This window comes from Athene noctua, chromosome 3, assembly GCF_965140245.1.
Source record: "Athene noctua chromosome 3, bAthNoc1.hap1.1, whole genome shotgun sequence".
Lineage (NCBI taxonomy): Eukaryota > Metazoa > Chordata > Aves > Strigiformes > Strigidae > Athene > Athene noctua.
The window spans coordinates 78,284,797-78,307,791 of NC_134039.1; the positions used below are offsets into that span (position 1 = coordinate 78,284,797).

At 36.0% G+C, this 22,995-nt stretch overlaps 1 protein-coding gene across 2 annotated transcripts in view; it reads right to left on the reverse strand.

The window, feature by feature from the left end:
• The window catches only part of SEMA3E (semaphorin 3E), a 186,678-nt gene that overhangs the window by 19,684 nt on the left and 143,999 nt on the right, over positions 1-22,995 (reverse strand). For both annotated transcript variants that reach the window (XM_074901616.1, XM_074901615.1), the window contains exons 5-11: positions 20,356-20,449; positions 12,926-13,045; positions 10,770-10,912; positions 7,945-8,059; positions 7,535-7,604; positions 5,801-5,945; positions 735-957 (exon numbers count right to left, since the gene is read on the reverse strand). In XM_074901616.1, coding sequence (XP_074757717.1) covers positions 735-957; positions 5,801-5,945; positions 7,535-7,604; positions 7,945-8,059; positions 10,770-10,912; positions 12,926-13,045; positions 20,356-20,449 — 910 coding nt within the window. The remainder of the gene's footprint in view (positions 1-734; positions 958-5,800; positions 5,946-7,534; positions 7,605-7,944; positions 8,060-10,769; positions 10,913-12,925; positions 13,046-20,355; positions 20,450-22,995) is intronic.

Here is a 22,995-nt window from a genome sequence, read left to right on the forward strand (position 1 = left end):
TGGTTTCTTCTGTGGTTGCTTAGAGTTAGGGCAGGTCTATGATATGTTTTACCTTAATCATGTTTGTTTGGTAAATGTTTTAAAATTCTCTTTAAACAAGCTCTCTGTATCTTATGAAAATGGCACAAAAAAAGACAGGAAAACTTGGCAGAAAACTTCTAACAGTTTTATTTTTAAGAAACTTGGGTATTTCCTCCTTTCTTCCTCCTGTAACCCAAAGCTGGAAACTGGTAATTTCTTTCTATCTTGTTGTATCAAGAATTGTGGAAAATAAACCAGGAATAGAGCCAGTAACTTGAACTTGTATTTTTGAAAATCATACCACCTTTGTTTCTCTGAGGTCTCTAGCTTTCAACTCAGAACTATGCTCAGATACATGATTGTGTTTTGAAGTTTTAAAAATCAGGCCAGCTGTTCAGGAATTTTATTTAAGGTTATTTTTAGGAGAGAGAGAGAAAAAAAAATGACATCCTATATTTAAGTTTCTCTTCCTAGTATTTATATGTTTCCCTACCATTATTTTTCTATATGATGTTATCAGCACAGTGAAGCACATGTCCAGAATGACTAAGCTCCTCTGTAAGGTGAAGACTGGCACAGTCATGCACAGAATGATCATTAAAAAGCAATGTTGTATCGATGTTTTATTTTTGGACTACACACAACTTAATTTCATTCATTCTTGAGGTAAAAAAACACCTATTAAATCATCTTCCTTGATTTCTGTTATTTACCCGTGCCAATGAACAAGACATCATATTGCCCATCTTCGGCTTCCACTCTGTCCACTGCTATTTGTTTAAGATTGTACTTTCCATCTGTTTTAACTAGTATTGGTCTCTTATGAACAGGCTTGATGGGCTGATACATCAGTGGATGACTCCTGGCAAAATGGACAGCATCATCAGGATAGTCTTTAGTGGTAGTGTAAAGACCACCATTCACCTTGCTGGCACACTGCGAAAACACGAAACAGAGATTATCATAGTTTAGCAAATAAATTGTCAGAGACAGGTCTTATTTTCAGGGATAATGACAAGTCTATAGAAAATCTGGCATAAAAACAAGCACAGAAGACCACAGTAGGAACTGGGACAGTGAACCCTATGCAAGTGTGGATTATTAATCATGAGAAACCAAGAAAGAGAGCCTTGACATTGTCATGTTCAGAAAGAGGGAGCTCCTGGCATACTAAGAGCAGAATAAATAGTGACAGATTTGGAAAACAAACAAACAAACAAACATAGTGCTTTTGTCTTCCCCAAATTCATATTGAAGATGTAACCAAAATGGCCACTAACGTAGTCAGGAGAAGGGGTTTCCTATTCCAGTAGAGACACAACCATGTAAAGTCAGCAGAATATGAAGGCTTGAAATCAATCCCTAGTCTTATTACTTTTGATTGTAAAATGTATTAACATAAGAGTCTGAGCACACTTTAAAATTATGCCAGCAGCAACAGTAATTCTTGATCTCAGGCATTCTAACAGTATTACATTTGATTCTAATTCCTAACTTACAATGACAGTATTAGGTATCACAGTTTAGCTTGAAATACCAATGTTTGCATCGATCAATCTACTGTTTTGCAAAGCAAATAGACTTTATGTCAGTGATTGATTAAAAGAGGCTTGCTCCTTCGGTCAAATGTGCAATTAGGGATAATTTAATGCGTTAAACAGAGAAGTTAATTTTAGGATGCTTTGTGAAGGATATAGTGTTCCCTAACCTAACATAGATTCTACGTTTCCAATTTGCTTCATGATGTCTAATTGAAACCATTTATGATCAAGCTGGAAATATCTCGGCAGCCATTTACTTTCTCCAAATATTCATAAGATAGTGTGGTTTTAAGAAGCATTTCAAGCAAAGCCACAGTAGCAGCCTTTCCCTATTTAAATTGGATTTTTCAATCAATAAAATGAAATAAAATACTCTTTATGTTTTGTGGAAACAGTAATTTTAAACTTGTGGTCAGCTGTAATTGACAATAACAAACTCCTGCACTTGTCAAATGGGGCAATGTTTGTTTCCACTTGTTGGGCTTAGCTACAGGAAAGTATTTGTTCAGTGTTGACTTTAAAGTAATTGTCTAATCAACCTAGTGGTGGAATTTCACTGGCTGTTTGCAATAAAGGGACAGAGTTGGAGCATGAAGACATGCTAAGCTTCTGCTTTCTATGCACTGCACAGCATATCAAGTGAATAGGCATTGCCAGGTTTCTTTTACAAAGTTCTAGTCCTGCAGAGATTTAATAAAAATAATCCTTCGCAGGCTAATCATTTTTAATTAAATAAAATCAAGTAGTCTAAAAAGGAAACAGCAGATGCAGCCATCTCTGAAGTCTATCAACACCATTTTTGGGGTAACTGATGTCATTCCCAGAAGCATCACTGTCTAAATGCACTAAAAGAATCAGCAAAACAAGAGCAGAGATTATGCAGAAGCAGTGCTTCAGGCAGACTGTAGAGAGCAGCGGATTGCAGTCTGTCAGAACCTGTGTGAGTCTTAGTGGTTTTCTGTTTATTTAGCTTAGAGCTCTACTCTCATTACTTATAGACTCCATCTTTACCATTCAATAGCTAAGATCAAAGAGTGCTGACTGTAAGAGATGCCTAATAGTAAGCTACTTCTGGCCTCTTGTCACTGTCAGTCCTGTAATGGAAAGGTGTTGGGATTCAGTTTACCAATATGCTGACCTTTTCTTTGGAGCATGAAACCTAACACTGTGGGCTATAGCCTGAGACATGCTTTCTCTTCATGCTACTGGAAAAGCGTTGAAAAGACCTCTAAACTGTGCCCTAAATAAACAGTCAAAAATGAACTGATTAATCCTATGTTAGCTGGTAGAGCCAGCTACTTCGGCCTCTGATGTGCTCTACAATTTAGAGACAAACATGACTAAATTGATTAACACCCAGGAAAGGCCCAGTTCCTCAACAGACTTGTTCCATGACTTTGGGGAAATCATTTGCACTCTTCTTTTATACCTGTTTCAGCTCCTATGCCTTGCCTGTTGGGGAGGTTACAATCCAGTCTGACCAAAATGTGGCCATTCAGAGCCAAAGCAGAGAAGCATCGAAGGTGAGTTTAACTTAGGGAAGCCTTTCTGTAAATCATTGTCAGCTTTGCTGAAGTGTTGGCTCAGTGTTCTCTCCTTCTTGACAGAAAACCACTATCTAATCTACAGTGCTAGGAGATATCAATGTAATGACTGTAGTCATTAATACTGAATTCATGCCTGTGTTTCACGTTAGTCTGAATAACAGATGTGAGGTGTTCTACTGCCTGGAAATGAAAACATGAATACAACTTAAGAACTTGGACCATGCATGGTACTGTCTCATTATTTGGTAAAACTGAAGAAACTGTAAATTTGCTATACAAAATGTCAAGCAGAAAACCAATAATTCCTTTGAATTCAACCATTTTGCTCAAAATGTGATAATTTATCCGATTCTCTATCCTGAATCAATACCAATGACTTTTATCTACATCAAACAAACAAAAAAACATTTGGTATTGATGTCAACACTGCTACGGTGGTAGCTTATTGGCCAAGATGGTCAAATCATATTCATAATGTTTAAATTCTAGATAATCTCTTTTTTGGAGCATCCAGTCCTGCATTCTGACTTCTGTCTCTAACCCCAAGAGAAGCAGAGAAAAACATTAATTTAAAATGAGAGAGGACATGAATTCGGATTCATACTACAGGGAGAAAGGCTGTGCTGGCACGGACTAGATAAACTAATAGGCCTTTTCACCTCTCATTCCTGTGATCCAGTGATAAATTAATTGTATGCAGTGTTTATTTCTGCAAATGATTGCTCTTAGTATAAAAGAGAATATTGATTCAGCTAGCAAAGGAAAAACAACACTGAAAGTAATGCTCCAACAGCTGCTTATCCCACTGTTAAGCTCAAGAGAGAGAGTCCCTAGCCTGTGAGAAGATAAAGAGGTGGTCTGAAAACTGAGTGGGGGGGTAGGGGGTGTTAGACAAACAGCTATTAGAAATGTCTTTGCATCTCACAGAGTCAAAAATCTGCACAATGCTGACATGATAAGGGGTAGACCTTCAGTGAATGTAAATAAAAGCAGCTTTGCAACAGATGACAGCTGTCATGGGTGGGTTAGTTCTGTTCCCAGAAGGTACAGGACAAAGAAAAAATCCTGGATGTGAAGCTTCTCTAGGCTGGCCTGGCATTGCCTGCTGGAATCTCCTCCCCCCTCCCCGAGCTGGAATGTGAGACTCCAGGGCTAAGGTACTACAGAGCTACGAACTCCAGAAACACCTGAAGAGAAACAGGAAAAGGGTGTGAGATGAAGATTATTTGTGATGCCTTTGAGAAATCAACACAGAAATAGGAATTCATTGCAGAAATTAATTGCCTGTCTCTAAGTAATGAACTTGTGATTTAATCCAGAATTTCTATTTTCCAAATGAAAGATTTAAGTGCTAGGCAGATACAACTGTCTACATGACAGCACCAGTATAGTTGCAGAGTATGCTACAATAGTTTTTAGATTAATTGTATTTTCAAAATATGTCTTGTTTCTTTTCTTCACTTAATGTCCATTGGGGGGGGGGGGGGGGAAGAAAGAGGTTTGTGAAGAAACTTGTATATAAATTAGCAAAAAAGAATGAGTGATTTTGCTCTCAGTTTGGTTCTTTGCAACATTGCTTTAATATTTCTGCATTCTTTGTAAAGGGTACAGAACAAGAATGTTAATAAACTCAGGAACTTGATTTGAAGGTAATAAAATCTCACTCTGTGGTGTCTGAAAGTAAACCAGTAAATAGTGAGGATGCTAGACCATTGCTGCTAGAACGAACCAGCCTTGAGAGAAGGACCTCAGGTGATGGAGAATTTACTCCTAAACTACAAACCTGTTTATTCTGATTAATTACTTTTGGTAACACCAATGTCTCATTTCTAATCTGTGCTCTGATCTAAGTTAGAAAAATTTGATCCTTTTTGAAAAAGAGATGTAAAAAAGGAATCAGAACCACCTGATCTTGAAACAGTGGATCATCTCATAATTCTTCTTCCTTCAGTACTTTTAAAATGCCTTTGTTTAGTGGACAATAGAAGAAAAGTGACCTGCCTGGTAAAGACTTGCTTTTTCCAGTAATAATCTTATTTATATTGGAAAATATTGCATCTTACATACTTTTTAAAATGTAAATATAGGTACATGTTTTAGCTTTATTTTCTCATGGCAAGTCAGTAGGGACAATTTGATCTCCAGAAAGTTCCATCAGAAAAAAACCTCACCGTTTATTCAATGCACTTAAAAAAAATGTGATTTTTCATTTATTCTTTGGCAATTAGATTAAAGTTATTGAGGTTCAGCTGAAAAGAAGATATGTCAGCAGCCAGATTTAGAAGAATAGTTATTCTAGGCTCAGTAGAAAGTGAGGTGCCTTCCTAGGTAATGCACTTACTGCTTCTGAACACAGCATCTGAGACACCTTCTACCCCTTCTACTGCTTGGGGTCCTAACTTTGGGACCTTAGGACCTTAACACAAGGTTGTTAAATTCAAGTCCCAACAGGATTTTGAAATATGTTATATGATTAATTTCACTATTTTCTTTTGGGAAATGTATGGTTCCACTACTTGATTAAATTTATTGTTGAGCCATTCCACACTTTTCCAGAAATGTTAGCGTATGTATATATTCAAATAAATAGATATGGCTTGTACAGTCAGGAAGATTTGTACATTAGCAGCACTCTTTTTTCTTCTCAAATTCATGTACATAGCAAAGCAAAGGAAAATAGATTGTACTTACTGAACCAGGTCTAGGATAAGGTACTTTTCCTTCATACAGAGCCCAGTGGTATTCAGGTCCTTCTTTATGAGCATATGGTCCATTGAAAGCTGCTCGGACACTTGCCATGTGGTAAACACATATAGCATATCCTCTAAAAATATTGCTATGAAGTAAAATTCAAATACATTGTTAAATACATTTAACAATGTTAATATGTTACATTATGTATATATAGTACTGGTATGATTGTGCAATTAAAAATAAGTCACATTTCAACAGTATTGAGGGAGAAAAAGCTACTTATTGTTTCCTGTATGCTTTTCTTACAACTGTTGTGTCCAGTGTTCTTTACAAAGCTTTTAATGTATTTATATTTATAACATTTCTCTGAGGAAGCTCCCTGTTGTTATTCCAAAATTTAAAGATAGTGAACACAGGCTTGTTTATAAACACAGAGGAAGTGCAGTGAACTGAACTCAGGTCTTATATATCTTTGATTAGTAACTTAAACAGCTAACCATTTTTCTTCGCTAAGATTTATTTTTTTTTTTTTTTTATTACTTTGGAAAGGTGAGACTCATCCAATGCTGACTGAAATGAACAGGAGTCTTTGTATAATATATTGAGTGGGAATGTTGGTTGTGATTGGTTAGATCATCAGGATCACTCTATGTAGACCAAACCACATAATAGTATCTTTTTTACTTTCAAATTTTATTCATAGAACAGAATGGTTTGGGTTGGAAGGGACCTTAAAGATCATCTAGTTCCAACCCTCCTGCCATGGGCAGGGACACCTTCCACTAGCCCAGGTTGCTCAAAGCCCCGTCCAACCTGGCCTTGAACGCTGCCAGGGAGGGGGCAGCCACAGCTTCTCTGGGCAACTGAACACTGTCTCACCACCATCTTTAATCTAAATCTACCCTCTTTCATTTTAAAACTGTTACCCCTCATTCTATCACTATACTCCCTGATAGAGTTCCTCCCCATCTTTCACTTAGTTCTGGAGAAGCAGTTCATTATTTTTTTAAGGAAGCATCAGTGCTTTCTATAATAAAATTATCTCTGAAGACTCCAGAAGGTGATCCCGATAATTTTAACTAGGTGCCCACCTTTCTCTACTGGCATAGGAAGCCAGCAGGAAATCCTAGGTTCCTGTAACCCTAGAGAACCAGATCTGCCTTGCTTTATTCCAAAAAAATAATTCAGGAGGGTGAAATAGTGGCAAAAGAACAGCTACTCTTCTCTATCAATTACATCCTAAAGTAACAATTGGATGTCCAAGGAACAGGTACTGTGTGCTTGCACCTGAACGAGGCTGCAGTGGAAAAGGAGGCCACCAGGAACGTCACATCTGGTGTTTTAGGCTTCACTGAGAAGTTAGTAGGAATTTAAGCTGCTATCCACTTAAACCTGAATTACAGTGGAGCTCTTAAAGGAAGAGAGGTGGCTCTGATAGGCTCCTCTTCTAAGCATGCAGGAGAGCCCATACTTTGACACTAGGCAGTTTTCAAGCAGAGAAACATTTAATTAATTTATGATCCAGATAGACTGGATCACTGAAAGAGACTTCAAGCCCTCGAGTGTCACAGAGCAGTTTTTACATTAACAAAGAAGCCCACTGTGAATAGAACAGGGATTAAACTGTTTACTATATATTTCTTAAGGGTTATTTATCATGTAGCTTCTATCTCTTCAATAGGCTGTTCAAACATTCCTCTACTGCTGCTGTTATTTCTTCTAGTTGTTTACCTTGTAGTGTTGAAGAGGCCAAATATCACTGGATTTTTGTTATCACGAGTTTGCAGCAAAAACACATCCTCTGTAAAATTTAAAAGCAATTTTATTGGTAGTAAACTACTTTTCTCAGTCCCAAAAAAAGAATCTTCATTGTTTGTTAGAAGTGTAATTTTATTTTACTCATACATGCTATTTAATTTTATGCAGATTTTAAAGCAATCTTGAAAAACAATGAAATAAGTAAAGGCATAATTGATGATAGTCAACTCCATATGTATAGGACTTCATATACACTGGAAGCGAAAAAACAAACCACTCCCTGTTAATGAATACAAATACAATATTTGACAGTAAGATGTGTTATCATAAAAGTATATGTTTTATATGATGGTTTTAAGTTTGTTGCAGTCTAGGATATTTACCTAATTCATCAAAATGTGTATCAATTCCATTTCTCCCAGGCACAGCACAAATGAGCCTGGTTTTGAGGAAAGTGCTCCATTTATTCACGAGCATTCTCTGGCCTCCCATATCATTCTGCGTAGAAGGAAACAAATGCTGATGGTAATTTGAATGAGTAAGTCTAGAAACACAAACATCTCAGCTGAATTAGACTCTCATTCTATCTTTTAATGTCAAAAGCATGCATTTTCAAACCACATGTCTATTACTATTATTATTTGTCTGAAGTCAGTTTTCAATCAGGATTGCACTGATTAAGTCCAGGTCTCATTAAGAGCTGTGGGTTTATAAGAATTTTTTATTTCATACATGCATACATGGATAGTTTTAACTATCGAGCTGTTGCAAATCTTTGTTATTTCTCATTTTTGTTAACTGGATGTACTGAATATGTTAGCAAAGTTTAGCTTTGCTTTCGGAGCTCAGTGCAGGGTTACATCAACACATTTGGAAACTGAAGCCCTGAATTAGGCGATAGAGCCTGGTACAGCTGTGGCAAGTCTCAGGCAAGTGTCTACATGGTATTCTAACAGTTTCCAAACAACCTTAAATAATTCCTGCTTTGCTATGTGTAGTTCATCTTTTTCTTTGTATCGCATCTGTCAGACTGTCAACAAAAGGGGGCATTTAGTATTGCTTAGTAATCAGATTTTGTAACCTTTGGGTACTATCCTCAAAGCTACGGTCTCATATTCAGGTAGACTGTGTAACTGACTGTTGCAGGCTCTGTATTAGGCTTGGAAAACTCCTCTCACAACTTCATTCTGAACTACTGAAATTAACTGATTTCCTCAGAAAAGTATAAATTTACAGAGAAGATTCTTCTATGTTACAAAATCTGTTACTGCTCAGATAAAAACGTAAAAGCTGGGGAAAAAAAAAAGCCAGTTCTTGAATCACTAGCTAGCAATTTTTTGTGTTCATTAAATCAAATGTGAATTATTGCATACAGCTGTGAAGCTAATGTCGATGATAAAGGATGTGAAGTTTTAGACAAGTGAAAGAGAAAGGTCTGTGGGATTTTGGTTTAACCCATGGCTAGAGATAAGACTTTCAGGTGGATATATTTCAGACTAGAGTGAACTATTAAAATAATCTATTCAAACATCTGCCAAAACACAGGCCAAAGAATTCTACTTCAGATCTTGATACAGGCTTGAATTCATAAAGCCAACTAGCTTTGTGCACATTAATGTCTTAGACTTCAATTAGGTACTTTGATACTTCAGGTGTTTTAAGTTGTACAGGAGTACTCCTTAAGAAATGTTAATAGGTAGTATGCTGGTAAGCATATCTGACATATATTATACATTGAAGTGACAGAAGTTTTTTAACTTATATCTTTCTCTTTGCCCAATAATTTTAGGAATATTTGCCCTACAGTTAAAAGGGGGAATGCAATTCTTTTCAGAAACAAAATCAGATGCTAGGAAATAAACTTCTCATTCCTTCCTTTAATCAAGCAGATATATTCCCAATGAGAATGGAAGAGCTCCTCTCATCAGCCTTACCATAGTTCATTTAACAGAAAAGGAATGCACCCAAACTTCATCAATTGTTCAGAGAGGATCAGTGGTGGACAGCTCAACCTGGGCAATTCTATGTTAACAGTGCTGCTCTCCGGCAACTGCCCAAGATCTCCTTCCTGTGGAGGGGGGGGTGCAGCCAAAGAGAGATGGGATCAACACACCAGGAGCATGGCTGGAGTGAGATATGGACTATTGTGCAGGGCAGTGGAGGGAAGCAAGGTTTTTCCTTGTGACTCTTCTGCTCCTTCTGGTAAACCACATACCTGGCTATGATAATAACTTGCTAGACAATTCAATCCTTTGTTCTAGTTTCCTATCTGCATAATTTCCCTTAGTTGCTGTTGAGAAGAAGAGGAATGAGTGATGAAATGAAAACGTTAATTAGCTATTATCTATGAAGCACTCTATGGATGGTTGACATTGCACCCCTCCTATCATTCATGCACCAGAAAAAGGTTTTCAAAAGTTACAGAATCACTAAAAGTTGAATTTGGCAGGGACCTTTGGAGATCATCTATGTCCAACTGCCCTGCTGAAAGTAAGTTTCTTTGAGCAAGTTGCTCAGCAAATTCCTCAAGCCAGTGTCCAGTCAGGTTTTGAATATCTCCAAGGATGAAGACTCTGGGCAACCTGTGTCAGTGTTCAACTACCCTGCGAGTTCATTTAGATGGGATTTCACGTGTTCCAGTCTGTGTCCATTGCCTTGTGTCCTATCCAACTGTCTGATACGATCGTCACTGACCCTGCAGAAAGGCAGATGAGTTAAGTCTGTTTCTTACTGACAGAATAGGAAGGCAAGAGGGAACATCAAAGCTGACTGGTGGCTGGCTGCTCCTGCCACCAGGAATGTGAGGGCATATCAGTTTATGTCAGCGATGAGAGCTTCAAGAGGACCTGGACCTACAGCAAATAATAAGGGTGGTGGAGCCTTGATCTGAATTGAGAATATGGATGGTAAAGAGTCCTGTGGGCAACTGATGTTACTGTTACGACATATCAGCACAAAGAGAGATGGAGTTGAATAACAAAAATTCTGAACTTTGCCCTCCTCTCAGCAAAATTTGGCTTCAAGTCCAGATTTCGGATTGTTTTTGAATTTTCTAATGCTTGAGGCTATTTAGATGTAGGGTTTTCGTTCAGACCTATAACTTACTCTCACATACATTAACAGATGGCATATTTGCCTGGGGGAGAAGGACCGAAGAATGGAGAATGCTTTTTTTTCATTTATCTGGGGAATCAGAAAAGGATCTTACCGCACATACGCGTCCAACTCTCGTATATATGGCATGAGTGCTTGTTTCGGCCTCTAATGCTTTTTCAGTAAAGAAGAAATAGACTTTATTATCATCGTGGTCTTCATTGTCAGGAATCATGTATGAGCCAACGAATTTTGGTTCTTTAAAAGAAAACAAAAGTGAATTGAGTTCAAACTTATTAAAACATTCTCTTATTTTTTCAATCTTAAAATCAGCTGGTAACAAAGAAAAAAATAAAATTAAAGAATCAGGGATCTGTCAGTCAGAGAGCTACCTCAGGGGAATAGGATGATAGAAATATGAAAAAAATATTTTTGTGGGTGGGTATCTATATAACATGTGGAATACATTAATGTCAAGCTATTTTTATAGCTCCAATTCAGAAATCAATATTCTTTTGTATGTGTGCAAGAAAAAGACCTTTTTCTAGTCCTGTTCTCTGGGGTTTACATATTTTAATTTGGATTAGGCGAAAACCTGGCACTGATATTCACATAACAGTCTCTGATCTCATACAAACCAGGTGTAGGAATGTCAACTTCGGACAAGCAGCCTTTTAGATCAAGAACAAGACCTGGTAGTTCAGCTACTATATGCTACATGAACATATATCTTCATAGATAGAAGATGCATTGTGTATATTTGTCATGAAATGTAGATCTTCTAAATTCTTCCTGTTTTGACATTTTACTGTGAAGTTGAAACCTAAGTTCAGTCCATGCCTGTATACCTTTTGACGCCACACCAAGCAGATCTGTGAATGATTTCATCTCACTGAATCGTAGCAATTTTTTTACAAGTTCTTTAAATGAAAATGTCTTTCATGCAACTAGTATGATTTCTAAAGAAGCAGTGGGTAATGTAAGTATTTTCTAACACTCTGTTTTCCATGAAAGCAATCATTGCATTTTAAGCCACTGATACAGCACTTGGTAATTTTCTAAAGTGTTTTAAATATACATTTAAAAATAATCAATTTTCTGCAAATTTAAATTTCAAGTATAGACAAAATAAAAAGCAAATGAAAAGCTTGAGGCCATAATTTAGAGAATCTATATTTAAAATAATGTAACCTTCCAGAGAGAAGAAAAACTTCACTTACATGTTGTGTACATCCACCTAATTGTTGCTACCCATACATATAGCTAGTCTAAACTCTCAGTTCAGCAAGACTCTAAGTATTGGGCTTAAAGCAGATGTAATAATGTTCTAAACATTTTTTTTAAAATGTATTTAATTGAAATCAGATGTTAGATTTGTGTAGGAGGAAGTATGCAGGAAAACTATTTTCTATCCTCTGATTTGGGAGAAAACTGCCTTGAAATTTGAGACAAAAAACTTCTATGTCCTTTCACTGAAAAGACAATGCTCACCATATGAATCACCATCAAAAGCAATTATTGACTCTTCTTGCCAAACATTAGCAGTAATTATGTCACTGTTATGATGCAATACTGCAATACTTCTGAGGCAAAACAAATCAAGATTCTGACTCTCCCTTTCACAGAAATTTCAACACTTTGAAATTCAGTTACATTTCAAATTGAAGACTATGAAACAATTTTTAAATTTCCCAGCATATGATTTTTCTCAATATTTTTCTTGTGGAATATTTTAATTTTCTTCTTTAAAATTACATGCTTTAATTTTTCATTTCATTTAACCGTATGATTATTTTATGTTTATTATTTTGAGTTACTACATGACATCTCTTTACTACAGAATTTGACAAAGATTGAGTTATTTTACTGCAACATAAAGACTAAATGATCTCATCTAGAAAAAGAGTACTGTGTTCTAGTTAACTTTCATTAATTAATTGTAGATTTTTTTAAATATTATTTTAATTATATCTGGTATATAATTAAATAATATAGAATATTCAGAGTATAAATTAAGAGATTTTAAAAATGAAAAGTGAAGGATTTAAAAGTTCCACTTGTTAAATCCAATATATAACCTAAGTAAAGTTCTCAATTTGTTCATCCTGGCAGGAGGTTCATGAAAAATTTCATAGGAAAAGATAGTTTAAACAAATTCATCTCCAAATGGATATACACATGCATCAACAATAGCTTTTTATTTCCTTGTTAACCAGAAAATGTCTAGTCATCCAAAACACCTCTGGTTCTTCCTTCTTCTCCTTCCCATACCTTTCAAGAGGCGCTCACTATCAGGTTCAGTTCGGAGATGGGCCATGCGATTCATGGTGCGAAATAGAGCAGCATCTCTTCCCCAGTAGTCACTGTAGAGACCAGTAAAAAGTTCACCACCTGCAGACCATGCATCAAAAAACAAAAACAAAATAAAACGATTTGGTAATGCTCTACTTACTAATTAATTTCATTTCAAATGACAGGAACTGCATTTTAAACACCGCTTATTAATTTTTGCTCAAAATTAGGTAAGAAGGCAAGTCAGTAAAATAAATATAGCCTAAAGAGTATATGGAGATTTTTCCTACCAGCACTGCAAGATTTGCAGTTGGAACAGCATGAGGACAAGAATTTTAAATTTCGTTCATTCATTAATGACTTCATGGTAGATTCACACACAAAACATGAAGCCATTAAATTAACATCTAATGACATCTGCCACAATAACATCTGCCACGTAAGGTTCCTAAGTTCCACGATCTCAATGTCATTCAGTTAATGCCTGGCCCTAGAAACACCTACCCTTTTTTCGCACCTAAATTTTCACCAGCGCAGTCTCAGACCAATGGTTTGCGTCTGAGTGCTTCCAGATATGCCCTGGTCTTGCTAATGAGAAGCAACAAACTGCTTGGTCCCATAACTGGAAGGGACATGTTGGGTTTATGAGGAGCCAGAAATAACAGGAGCCAGAAAATGGGATGAAAATGCAGCATCAGGATTCAGAGGATGCAGTGCTAAGAAAAAGAATAGTGATAGCACACCAAACCACTGATTTGGGCTACACAGCATGGATACAGCTCAAACCTAAACCATCCTCGAATCCACAGATTAAACCTCAAACAGGAGAGTGTCTCCTAAGCATAGTTATCAGATTTGGCTCTGTGCAAAACATGGTTGGAAAAGATTCTTTAGTGAAATTTGTACTGAAAATACTGGAGGGCTGAAGGCAGTTATCTTCCCAGCTGGAGAGATAAGAAGCAGTACCTGCTACCTTAGAATTTTTTTATTAAGCTAAGGGGGTTTTCCAGTCAGCCTACTGGAGCTGTTCTACTTTACCTGAAATAACTACAGTTTAGGTATAACTTGCTGGCTGAGGCGTTTAGGTGTTCAGTGGACAGAGAAAAGAGCCTATTTTTCTCCGGTCCAGCAATAACTTGTTTTTATATCCTTAAAATATTCACTAGAGTAGGGGCACAACCTGAGATCTCATCCATCCTGCACAACTGGTGATGCATAATTCACGAAAAATTCATGGGAACAGAAATTTGGTTTGAAATAATTTAGATGGCATTCACAAATTAAGCAAGCACAGGAAAATATTAGAAATTATACACTGATTTAGAGTAATTGTTGAAAATCTCTATGCAGTTGGGTACAACTGGATCATACTTATGTTCAAAAATCCAGCCTATCTCTATCATCTGACCCATCTAAAATTGTGATGTTGGGCATATTTTACTTTAATGAAATACCAGCAATAATTCTACCTTATTTATGCATGGGTGTAATTCTTCTTAACTGACCAAGCATTAAAAATAATATATTTCATAACTTTGTGGATTTAGTTTAAAAAATTTTTAGGTGCAATTTAAGAAGAGTTATTGTCACTAGGTGGCATCCTTACGTTAGAAAATGACAGGAATTAAACTGCACAAGAAGATGGAAATAAATTATTTCCAGTTCATGGCTTCTCTGAGTGGAGGTTTCAGTGACACAGCTGCCTACCCCCTAATCAAAATAAACGTGACTCATCCATTCAAATAACATGTGCTGGCATTTATAAAGGATTATAGCAGAAGCAAGAATTTTGCTTGTTGGTCTCCCTCAAAGTGTGAATTTTGTTTCTCTTAACAGATATCTATGAATTGAATGGTACCATAAAACTGAATTATGATTCTGAATAATGATTCTTATAATTTGACAGCTCGGACTGATTCAGAAACCTTTGCTGATTTGGACATGAGCATAATTTTGTCTTAGGCTTCACTGTATCAGAATGGATATTGCCTTCTAGAATACATGATCAGGATTTAGTGTAAAGTATTGTCAAGTGAAATGAAAAATAATTGTAAATTATAGCATCAGTAGAAATTAAGGTTACCCAAAATGAATAGAGAGCTTTATTTTTTAAACAACACAGAGCTAACAACAGAATTTGCCAGTGCCTGAATAATGTTCCAAACAGTCTTCATAACCCTAATTAATCAGTTACGTTAGTCATAAATCCCCCTTCAAGAATTCCATTGGAAAAATATCTCAGATTGGCTGCTTTTTTGTTGTTTTGGTGTTTGGTGTGGTTTTTTGGTTTTTGTTTTTGGTTTTGTTTTGTTGTGTTGTGGGGTTTTTTGTGTGGTTTTTTTTTGTTGGTTTTTGTTTTTGTTTTGTTTTTTTTTTATAATGGTGATGTAATACAAAATGTGACACTTTTATCAACAACTGTAGTGAATCTTAGAAAATGCATCCATGTGGGATAAATGACTCTTCACATATTGCTAGTGATCAGGATTGACATTCATAAGTCCAGATGTTCAGAATTTTGGACGTGAAGCCTTTTCCTTTTGTTTGACATAGGTATAAAATGTTAGCATAGGTAACTAACCTGCTGGTATGGCAATCTACCATATACTGAGGAAGTTATCACTGATTTTATCTGTGAGATCCTAGGGGGGGAGAAAATGGAAGTTCCAGTCTTGCATGGGTATTGTTCCATTAAAAATATTGTACAGATAGAATTAAATCTGATTTTTACCCTGAAGTGTTACTACTCTAAGCATAAGACAAATGAGCAAACAGGTCACCTCGCCTAAGGAAAGCGCTGAGACAGGACTGATGATAAATAGATCTCAACACTAGAACACTCAACATAATTCTGAGATCTTTTGCACTTTTGACATTAGAAGAATCTTCTCTTTTCCTCTTCAATAGCCTTTTGCACATCCTTTAAATCCACGTTACAAATTTTGAACGCTGCTCAAAACATCTTTTTACAGATGCTGACTTAATTCTAGATTTAGAGACAACCTGAGGTTGAGATTTGAAAAGTCCTGGCAAGATTTCTACTCTTTTCTATTCTATAGCTACTACTACATATCAACTTTCTCCTGTCTTGGTTGCAGGGTTTTGTACTGTTTCATATCACACTGATAAATCAGTATCTTCCACCGAAAATCAACTGAGCAGTTTCACAGACCTTCACCACTCCTCCCCATTTACAGTCTAACCTCAGCTTAATATGTATTTGACAAATTACTTGCTAAAATTGAAGTTTTATCCCAGTCTGGGTAATTCTTCTAAAACAAGAAGAGAAATTATCTTCTTTCCTTATTTAAAAAAAAAAAATAATATTAAAATCCCATGGACCTCATAAAACAGTTTTAACTCGTGATACATGCATGGTTTTTAGTTAGCATTCTTTTCAGGCAGAAAAATGCATCAAAGTTCAGTTGTGACCATTTAAATGATAGCTTTATTTTTTGTCCTTTCCTCAGAGCAAGATATCAACAAAAAACCCACAAACGTTTTCTTCTAAAACAAGAATTCCTAGATGACGACCCTTAAAGTAAAACAGATTGAAGCATGTGATTTAATTTTAAAAACCTCATATATACAAGGAATTTCTATAATTGGGCTGCTTCCACCTTAGAAGTGGGTTTCCTTCATTTGTTATTGGCATGTTTTGAGTGCCTGCTTCAAATTGGAAGGTAATGCAAACATAAGCTATTATAAATCAGTAGTCCCTTTCTATAAAATCCCTATTATATCACTTTCTGCAAACTGGACTAGCTGTGTTATGAATAAAGGAGTAGAACATAATGGGTAGAACATAAACAGCACCTTTCATGCATTTTTTTCACTGTCCACCAGTTATTACTTACATGACAACTAAAATCAGAATACCAATGCACAGTTTTAACAAGTGATACTTTCCACAGTAGGAAAAAACCAAATTACAAAAGAAATAAGCTATTGCTTAGCTGGTAAACTTCCTCTCTGCATTTGTATTTTCTGTTACTCAAGTATTCTGTCTTCTGTTTTGAGAGACAATGTATTTATTTTTGTTCATTGTCTAGAGTAAAAGAAAAGACACAAATACATGAAACCATTTTAAAACTGTAAACCCAGAAAATATTATCGGAATGGATTCCCTGGATAGAAAAACATATTCAAATGCAGTTTAGGTTTTTCACCACTTGCTCGTGATATATTGCAGGTAACAAAACATAGACACAAACTGATTTCTCAGCTTTCAAGAATTAGTGTGGTCTAAGTTAATCAGTGTGCATGATCTGATATCAAAAATACTTTTGGCTATTGAAAGCAGATGGGAGAGTTCATTAGAAATAGAAGTCCAGAAGTTTTATATGCAGTTTCTCTAAACATATATATTTTATTCAGCCTGTTTGCCATCCAACATCTATTCTGTTTCCTGAAGATGACAATAAATTTCTAAAAGTTAATTATTCATAAATTGAGGAATTCATCACAAACTACTTTAGCACTGGGTCAGATAACCTGTAATAAAACTTACAACAGCATGGATACTTAGTTTTAAAGCCAAGTCACGAACTATTGTTTTCTTGAAGTGGGTATTTTAACTGATGTGTTGAAATACATGAAGAAATACAGAACAGAAGATTCTCTTTCATCCTAAATTAATCTAGCTAGATCTGGTTCTAATTAGTGATGGTGCAAATGATATTTTAAGATGAAGATTTTAAAAGATTTTAAACTTTTATCAGAGGCATGTGAAGTTTCCTTGTTAGTCTAATCCTCACTGTTAGTAGCCATGATGGTGTAGGTGCTGGGTTAACGTGAATTGCAGAGGTGGAAGAAGGGGATGCTGAGATGTGAAAGCCTCTGTTAACAGGTTTGCATAAAACCTTTTCAGGGACACACGCACTGGCTGAACCTGCACCGGGAGAGTGGAGGCAACTCTGGGGTGCAGCCCCCAAGGGCACGCTGACCCCATACCAGGAGCGTATTTCACTTTCTAAGAAAACTGGAGTACACGAAGAAGGAAGCCTCCAAGCATTGGAGCAAAGACTGTAAGACCAGTCCTGGAGGGTGCATGGTGTGGTTGCCAAGTTGTCATCTCCTGTCATAGGGTCATGGCCACCATGAGCTGGAATCATGGCTCAGCTGAATTAAGGAGCATGCCTTCCTTCACAGGGAACTTTCATTAGAAGTCTCAGTCTCACTTTCAAAGATCAATTAAAAGATTTTTTGCTATTCACTATGTTTGCATCTATGTCTTCTATCCTTTTCAAATGCAGACCTAGAGAGATAAAGGATATTCACTTTGGAGTCTAAGGAGCAGCACTAATTCTGTATATTGCCAGCTGTGTGTCTCTGATTAGTAGAAGTTAGTAGAATACAGTAGAATACATGGAATTACAAACCACTTTAGAATATTTTTCCTAAGTATTGGAAATATTGAATGCAAATATTATTTAAAAAAAAAAAAACAAAAAAAAAAAACAACCAAAACCAAAAAAACACAAAAGCATAAATAAAATAATAAACTCTTTTAATAATTCTATTACACTTCTAAAATATTATTCTATGATCACTTGAAATCAAAGAATTCCCAGTGGAGGCCTAGAAAAACAGCCTCTAAATACCTTTCTCAGCTCATATTAGTTTTGATGAAGGGCTGAAAGTTTGTCTGTTTTTTGCTGTTGTATATGATTAAAATGTATTCTTTTCTCCTGTTAATCTTGCAATATTACAGAATTATTGGCTTTTTGAGATTGACTTTATAAGTCTTTGTCAGTGGATCTCTAAGACTCTGATCAACACTTATTAGGGAAGGGCTTATTTAATGAGTTTCTCTTTCAGATAGAACTGTGAGGATTCATAGGACCTCCCATGATCCAAGGCAAGAAATGCAAGGACTAACCATTAGTCTTGAAGTGCTTAGTGGGACAATCTGGCTTCCATTTAAGCAAATAAAATTCACATTGATCTCACAGTAGGAACATGATCAGGTTAATTTATTTACTTAGTTCTGTCTGAGGTTGAGAAGGACTTCAAGATTAGACTATGAGTTTTCAGGCCTACAGCAAATTCCATGGGATGAGTCTTTGTTCCCAGGCTGAGCTAAGACTGGAATCTGTTAGAAACTGTAGAAACAATTTAGAAATAAGGGTGAAAGAAAAGCGTAACAATCTGTGCTTCATGGATTTTGGAAGGTCGGTCAAAATACAGCATTTTTTTCTGATTCCTTCATGACTTCTTAACCCACTAACTCTTAAGAATTTGAGCTGTAATTTTTTTTTAATAGGAATGAAAAATATTTTGATGAATTGCTTCAATTTGAAAGATTTAGGTAAACCTAGCATGTAAAAATACATCTGTCACTCATGATCAATACTTCCTCACCACCATGGGTGAGCTACATCATAGTAGTTAATAAACAGAGACTTTAGCTGTCTGATTTTAAGATATGAAGTCAAATGTAAATACCAAAGGGCCCTAAAATCCTCTAACATTTTATCCCTGAAAAGTTGAGAAATTATTTGATCTTCAGCCTCTATTTTTTAGCTCTTTCACTTAATGACTACTCCTTTTGAATGCCTAGTTTTCTAAAAATGTTTTCTAAAAAAAGGAAAATCATTGTGTTACTCCCTAAGCGCATCTAGCTTTCACCCTTTACCTGCTGTTCCAATCTATTTTTAGTCAATGTACTATAATATTGCCAAGACTGTGCTCGCTTGATCTCACGAAATGTTTTCAGGAAAACATTATAGAGGAAAAAAAATATGGTTCGCTATACTACAACTTCAAAGGTCCCAGCCCTACAGTGATATACTTACCAACAAGGCACAGAGGAGCACTACCTCAGCACAGCTTTCTGACACTGCAGGACTTAGACTGAATTATATTTTTATAACTGTCGAGTATAAGATCAACTCTCCTAACAGAAAATCACCAGTTTTGGATAGTTTTGTTAGAAGGCAGCATTGAAAAAAATCTATTTTCATCTCAAAAGCTATAATTTATATAAACAATAAATGCTTGATATAAACACATTTAAATTCACACTTTTACAAGATGCTTGTTACTCAGATTACATCTCAGTAGATGAAAAATTGTAAATTATGTGTATTTATCTCAGTGGTGTAAAAGACTAAGCTAGACATTGCTTTTCTCTGAAGGAATGCAGGAAATTATTGTTTTGAAAATTACACAACAATTAGTTACTGCTTCAGGATGGCACGTGTCATATAACATCTACTCACTTCAGTGAGACCCCGTTGCTGGAGTTAATGCTGCCTAGGATGTAATATTAATGTGGGCAGCACCATGAGGGTTAAGTCTGACATGTGGAAGGTTGCAACGGAAGACTGACAACACTTCAGTGTGCTGAAGAGACTCAGAATGACAGATTGACAGGACCGTGAAGCTTGTGACATAAAGATCATTACCAATTAAGATGGAGGTGAAGGAAGAACTGGGGTCAAAAGGGCACCTGCCTCGTCCTCTCTCAAATTTGTGCGATTCCAGTTGAAACAGATGATCCTTTAAAAAAAAAAATCACAGAAACCAGCGTAAACCCTACAGGCAAAGAAAACAAGTCCTTAGAGATGAGCTTTAACTTTGTTATACCTTTGTAATGGAATTAATTCTTTAGGGAGCAAACACAATTATGGTTACTCACTGATGTAGTAGTAAAAATTCTCTCAGTTTCTATAAATCACCTTAGTGTATGCACTGCCCAAAAAATACCAGTAAAATATTCAATAATATTGCACTTCTTTCATTTCTGTGGGAGTGGGGAGTGAAGATTCCTCTATCTTTTCTTCAAATTATCTGAACATTAAAGAGATATCTAGCCATGGAATGTGTTTTCCCTCTTTAAACATTTTTTGCCAGTAGTTGTTAAATATATCATGCTGTGTTATCTTCTTTTGGTAGCTTTGACATGTTTATATATCTTCTTCATAAAAGTATGTTTAGGAATGAATCTGCAGTTATGGTTTTCAGAGCAGATGTGATTTCTGCAGTGGATTTAACAGAATATCAGTATAAAAATATTGGCAACTCAGTTTCATTTGTCTGTATAAGGCTTTAAAGGCTGAGAAATAATTTACAATTTAAATTTTCATTTTCCATTAATGCTATTTTGTCCCAGGCTTCTCAGAAGAGCTCATTAATATCTGATGAAAATATCAAGTGAGTGCACAATATTTTTTTAGTTTATATATTAACAAGAAAGTATACCACAAAACATGGGGATGGGGGATAATATAAAGGCAAATAGAAAGCTGTGAAAGCTTCATAAAAAATATGCCACCCAGCCATAAAGTGTGTGACTAGTAAACATTTTGATAGTCTAGCAGTTCCAGTTCTGTGTCACAGGTTTACTCAAATGTCTACTGAAATGCAGACTGTATCATCATGTGGGATAAATGCAAGCTATCTGCTCAGAAAACTAATCTCAGGTTCACACTGAAATATACTAAGGCAAATGTTTTGTGAGGCATGGAATTACATGTGGCAGGACCCTAGACTCCCCAGTACTTGGAGGAGAATCTGCCTGGATCTCTTCCTTACAGCAAACATTCTCAAAGAGGTCCAAGAGCCTTTTAAACCATAAAAATCAGGTTTTATTAAAGTTGATTTTTTAAGTATTTAATAGAGTAACTCAGTATTCACATAGAAGAAAGCTTGATCTATCTAGACTGGTCAAAATAGTGTCCTGGTAGTCCTTATTTAACCATACACAGACATTTTACTCGGTATGTCATTATGGGAGGTTCTTTTTCTCTGCTGTTGGTTACATTCATGTAAATTGCGGGGGGGGGGGGGCTGTAGCATATGCAGCTCAGTCTCTAGAAAGTTTTGTGTTTGAGACATACAGAAACCTGATTATCTGTCTGCTCTCTGCGCTGCTGTATTCCCACTCTCCTTCAGATCACTCACCTATGTCCACCCATCCCACCCTACAACCTCTCTCTTCCCAAGCAAGTGCAATTGCCCCCAAAGCAAAACTAATGTTCTTTTTCAAGTAGCTCAACTCGTGACAGTTATGCTCTCCTGTAAAAGACATAAAAAGGAGCGAAGAAGCAGAACATATACTGATCATTGCATGGGATGGAAACCGGTAAGATAATAATAATAATAAAAATAATTTTTTGAAAGAACAGAAAGAAAAAAAGATACAAGGAAAGTGGAAGACTTGTACAGCTATTAGTTCCCACTTGATGAATAATTGAATATTTCTATGCATTTCATTCTAAACAGTTAATCTTGAATTTGTCACAAGTCCCTCCCTTTCAAAACACTATTTACTTCTTAATCCTCAAATCCGCCAAGCTGATGTACTTATCTTCCATTCCCATCTGTCTAAATAGATGCCATTTTGCTGCAATTTCTGATCAAAAAGTAAGATTCCCATTAGTCATAGAGCTTCTATAAAATTGGATGTAACTCAGAATGATGTTTTGAAAAAATAAGACATCTGTTTAACATCTACTTGAAGTGAAAAAGCCACCCCAAATTAAAAATAGCAAACAAAAACCATACAAAATTTAAGTAACAGTCCTAAAACTCACAAGATAACAAGGCATTCAGAATCTCACCTCTCCAGAAGCTCCTGTGTTGGCCTAACCCTGGCCTGTTAGTGCCTGATATAAAGCTAATGCAACAGAAAATAATCATCCTGGGTAGAGACTGGTGGTGCAGGAATATTATTTTCTGCTGTATCAGCTTCAATTGCACATCAGTAGTAACTGTTCCCTGTCTGCTGTTAAGTAAATGTCAAACAATGAAGAAATATTTCTCTGTGTGTGGAAATCTCAGCCCCATTCCATACTTTTCAAACATCACATGTGAGTTATTTTTCAAAAGTAAGTACCATAACATTTTGGGTCAACAGTAGAAGAAAAAGAGTAAGGTGAACTGAGGAAAGGAAAGAAAAATCTTCTGAAACTTCACAAAAGAACTAAAGAGTCATAATTGTCATAAATGATGATGTAAAGGAAGTATTTCTAAAAACAATTTGACTTCTATTTATTCTCTAATCAGGTTTTAAAAATAAATCTACTCATTAAATAGTTTTATCT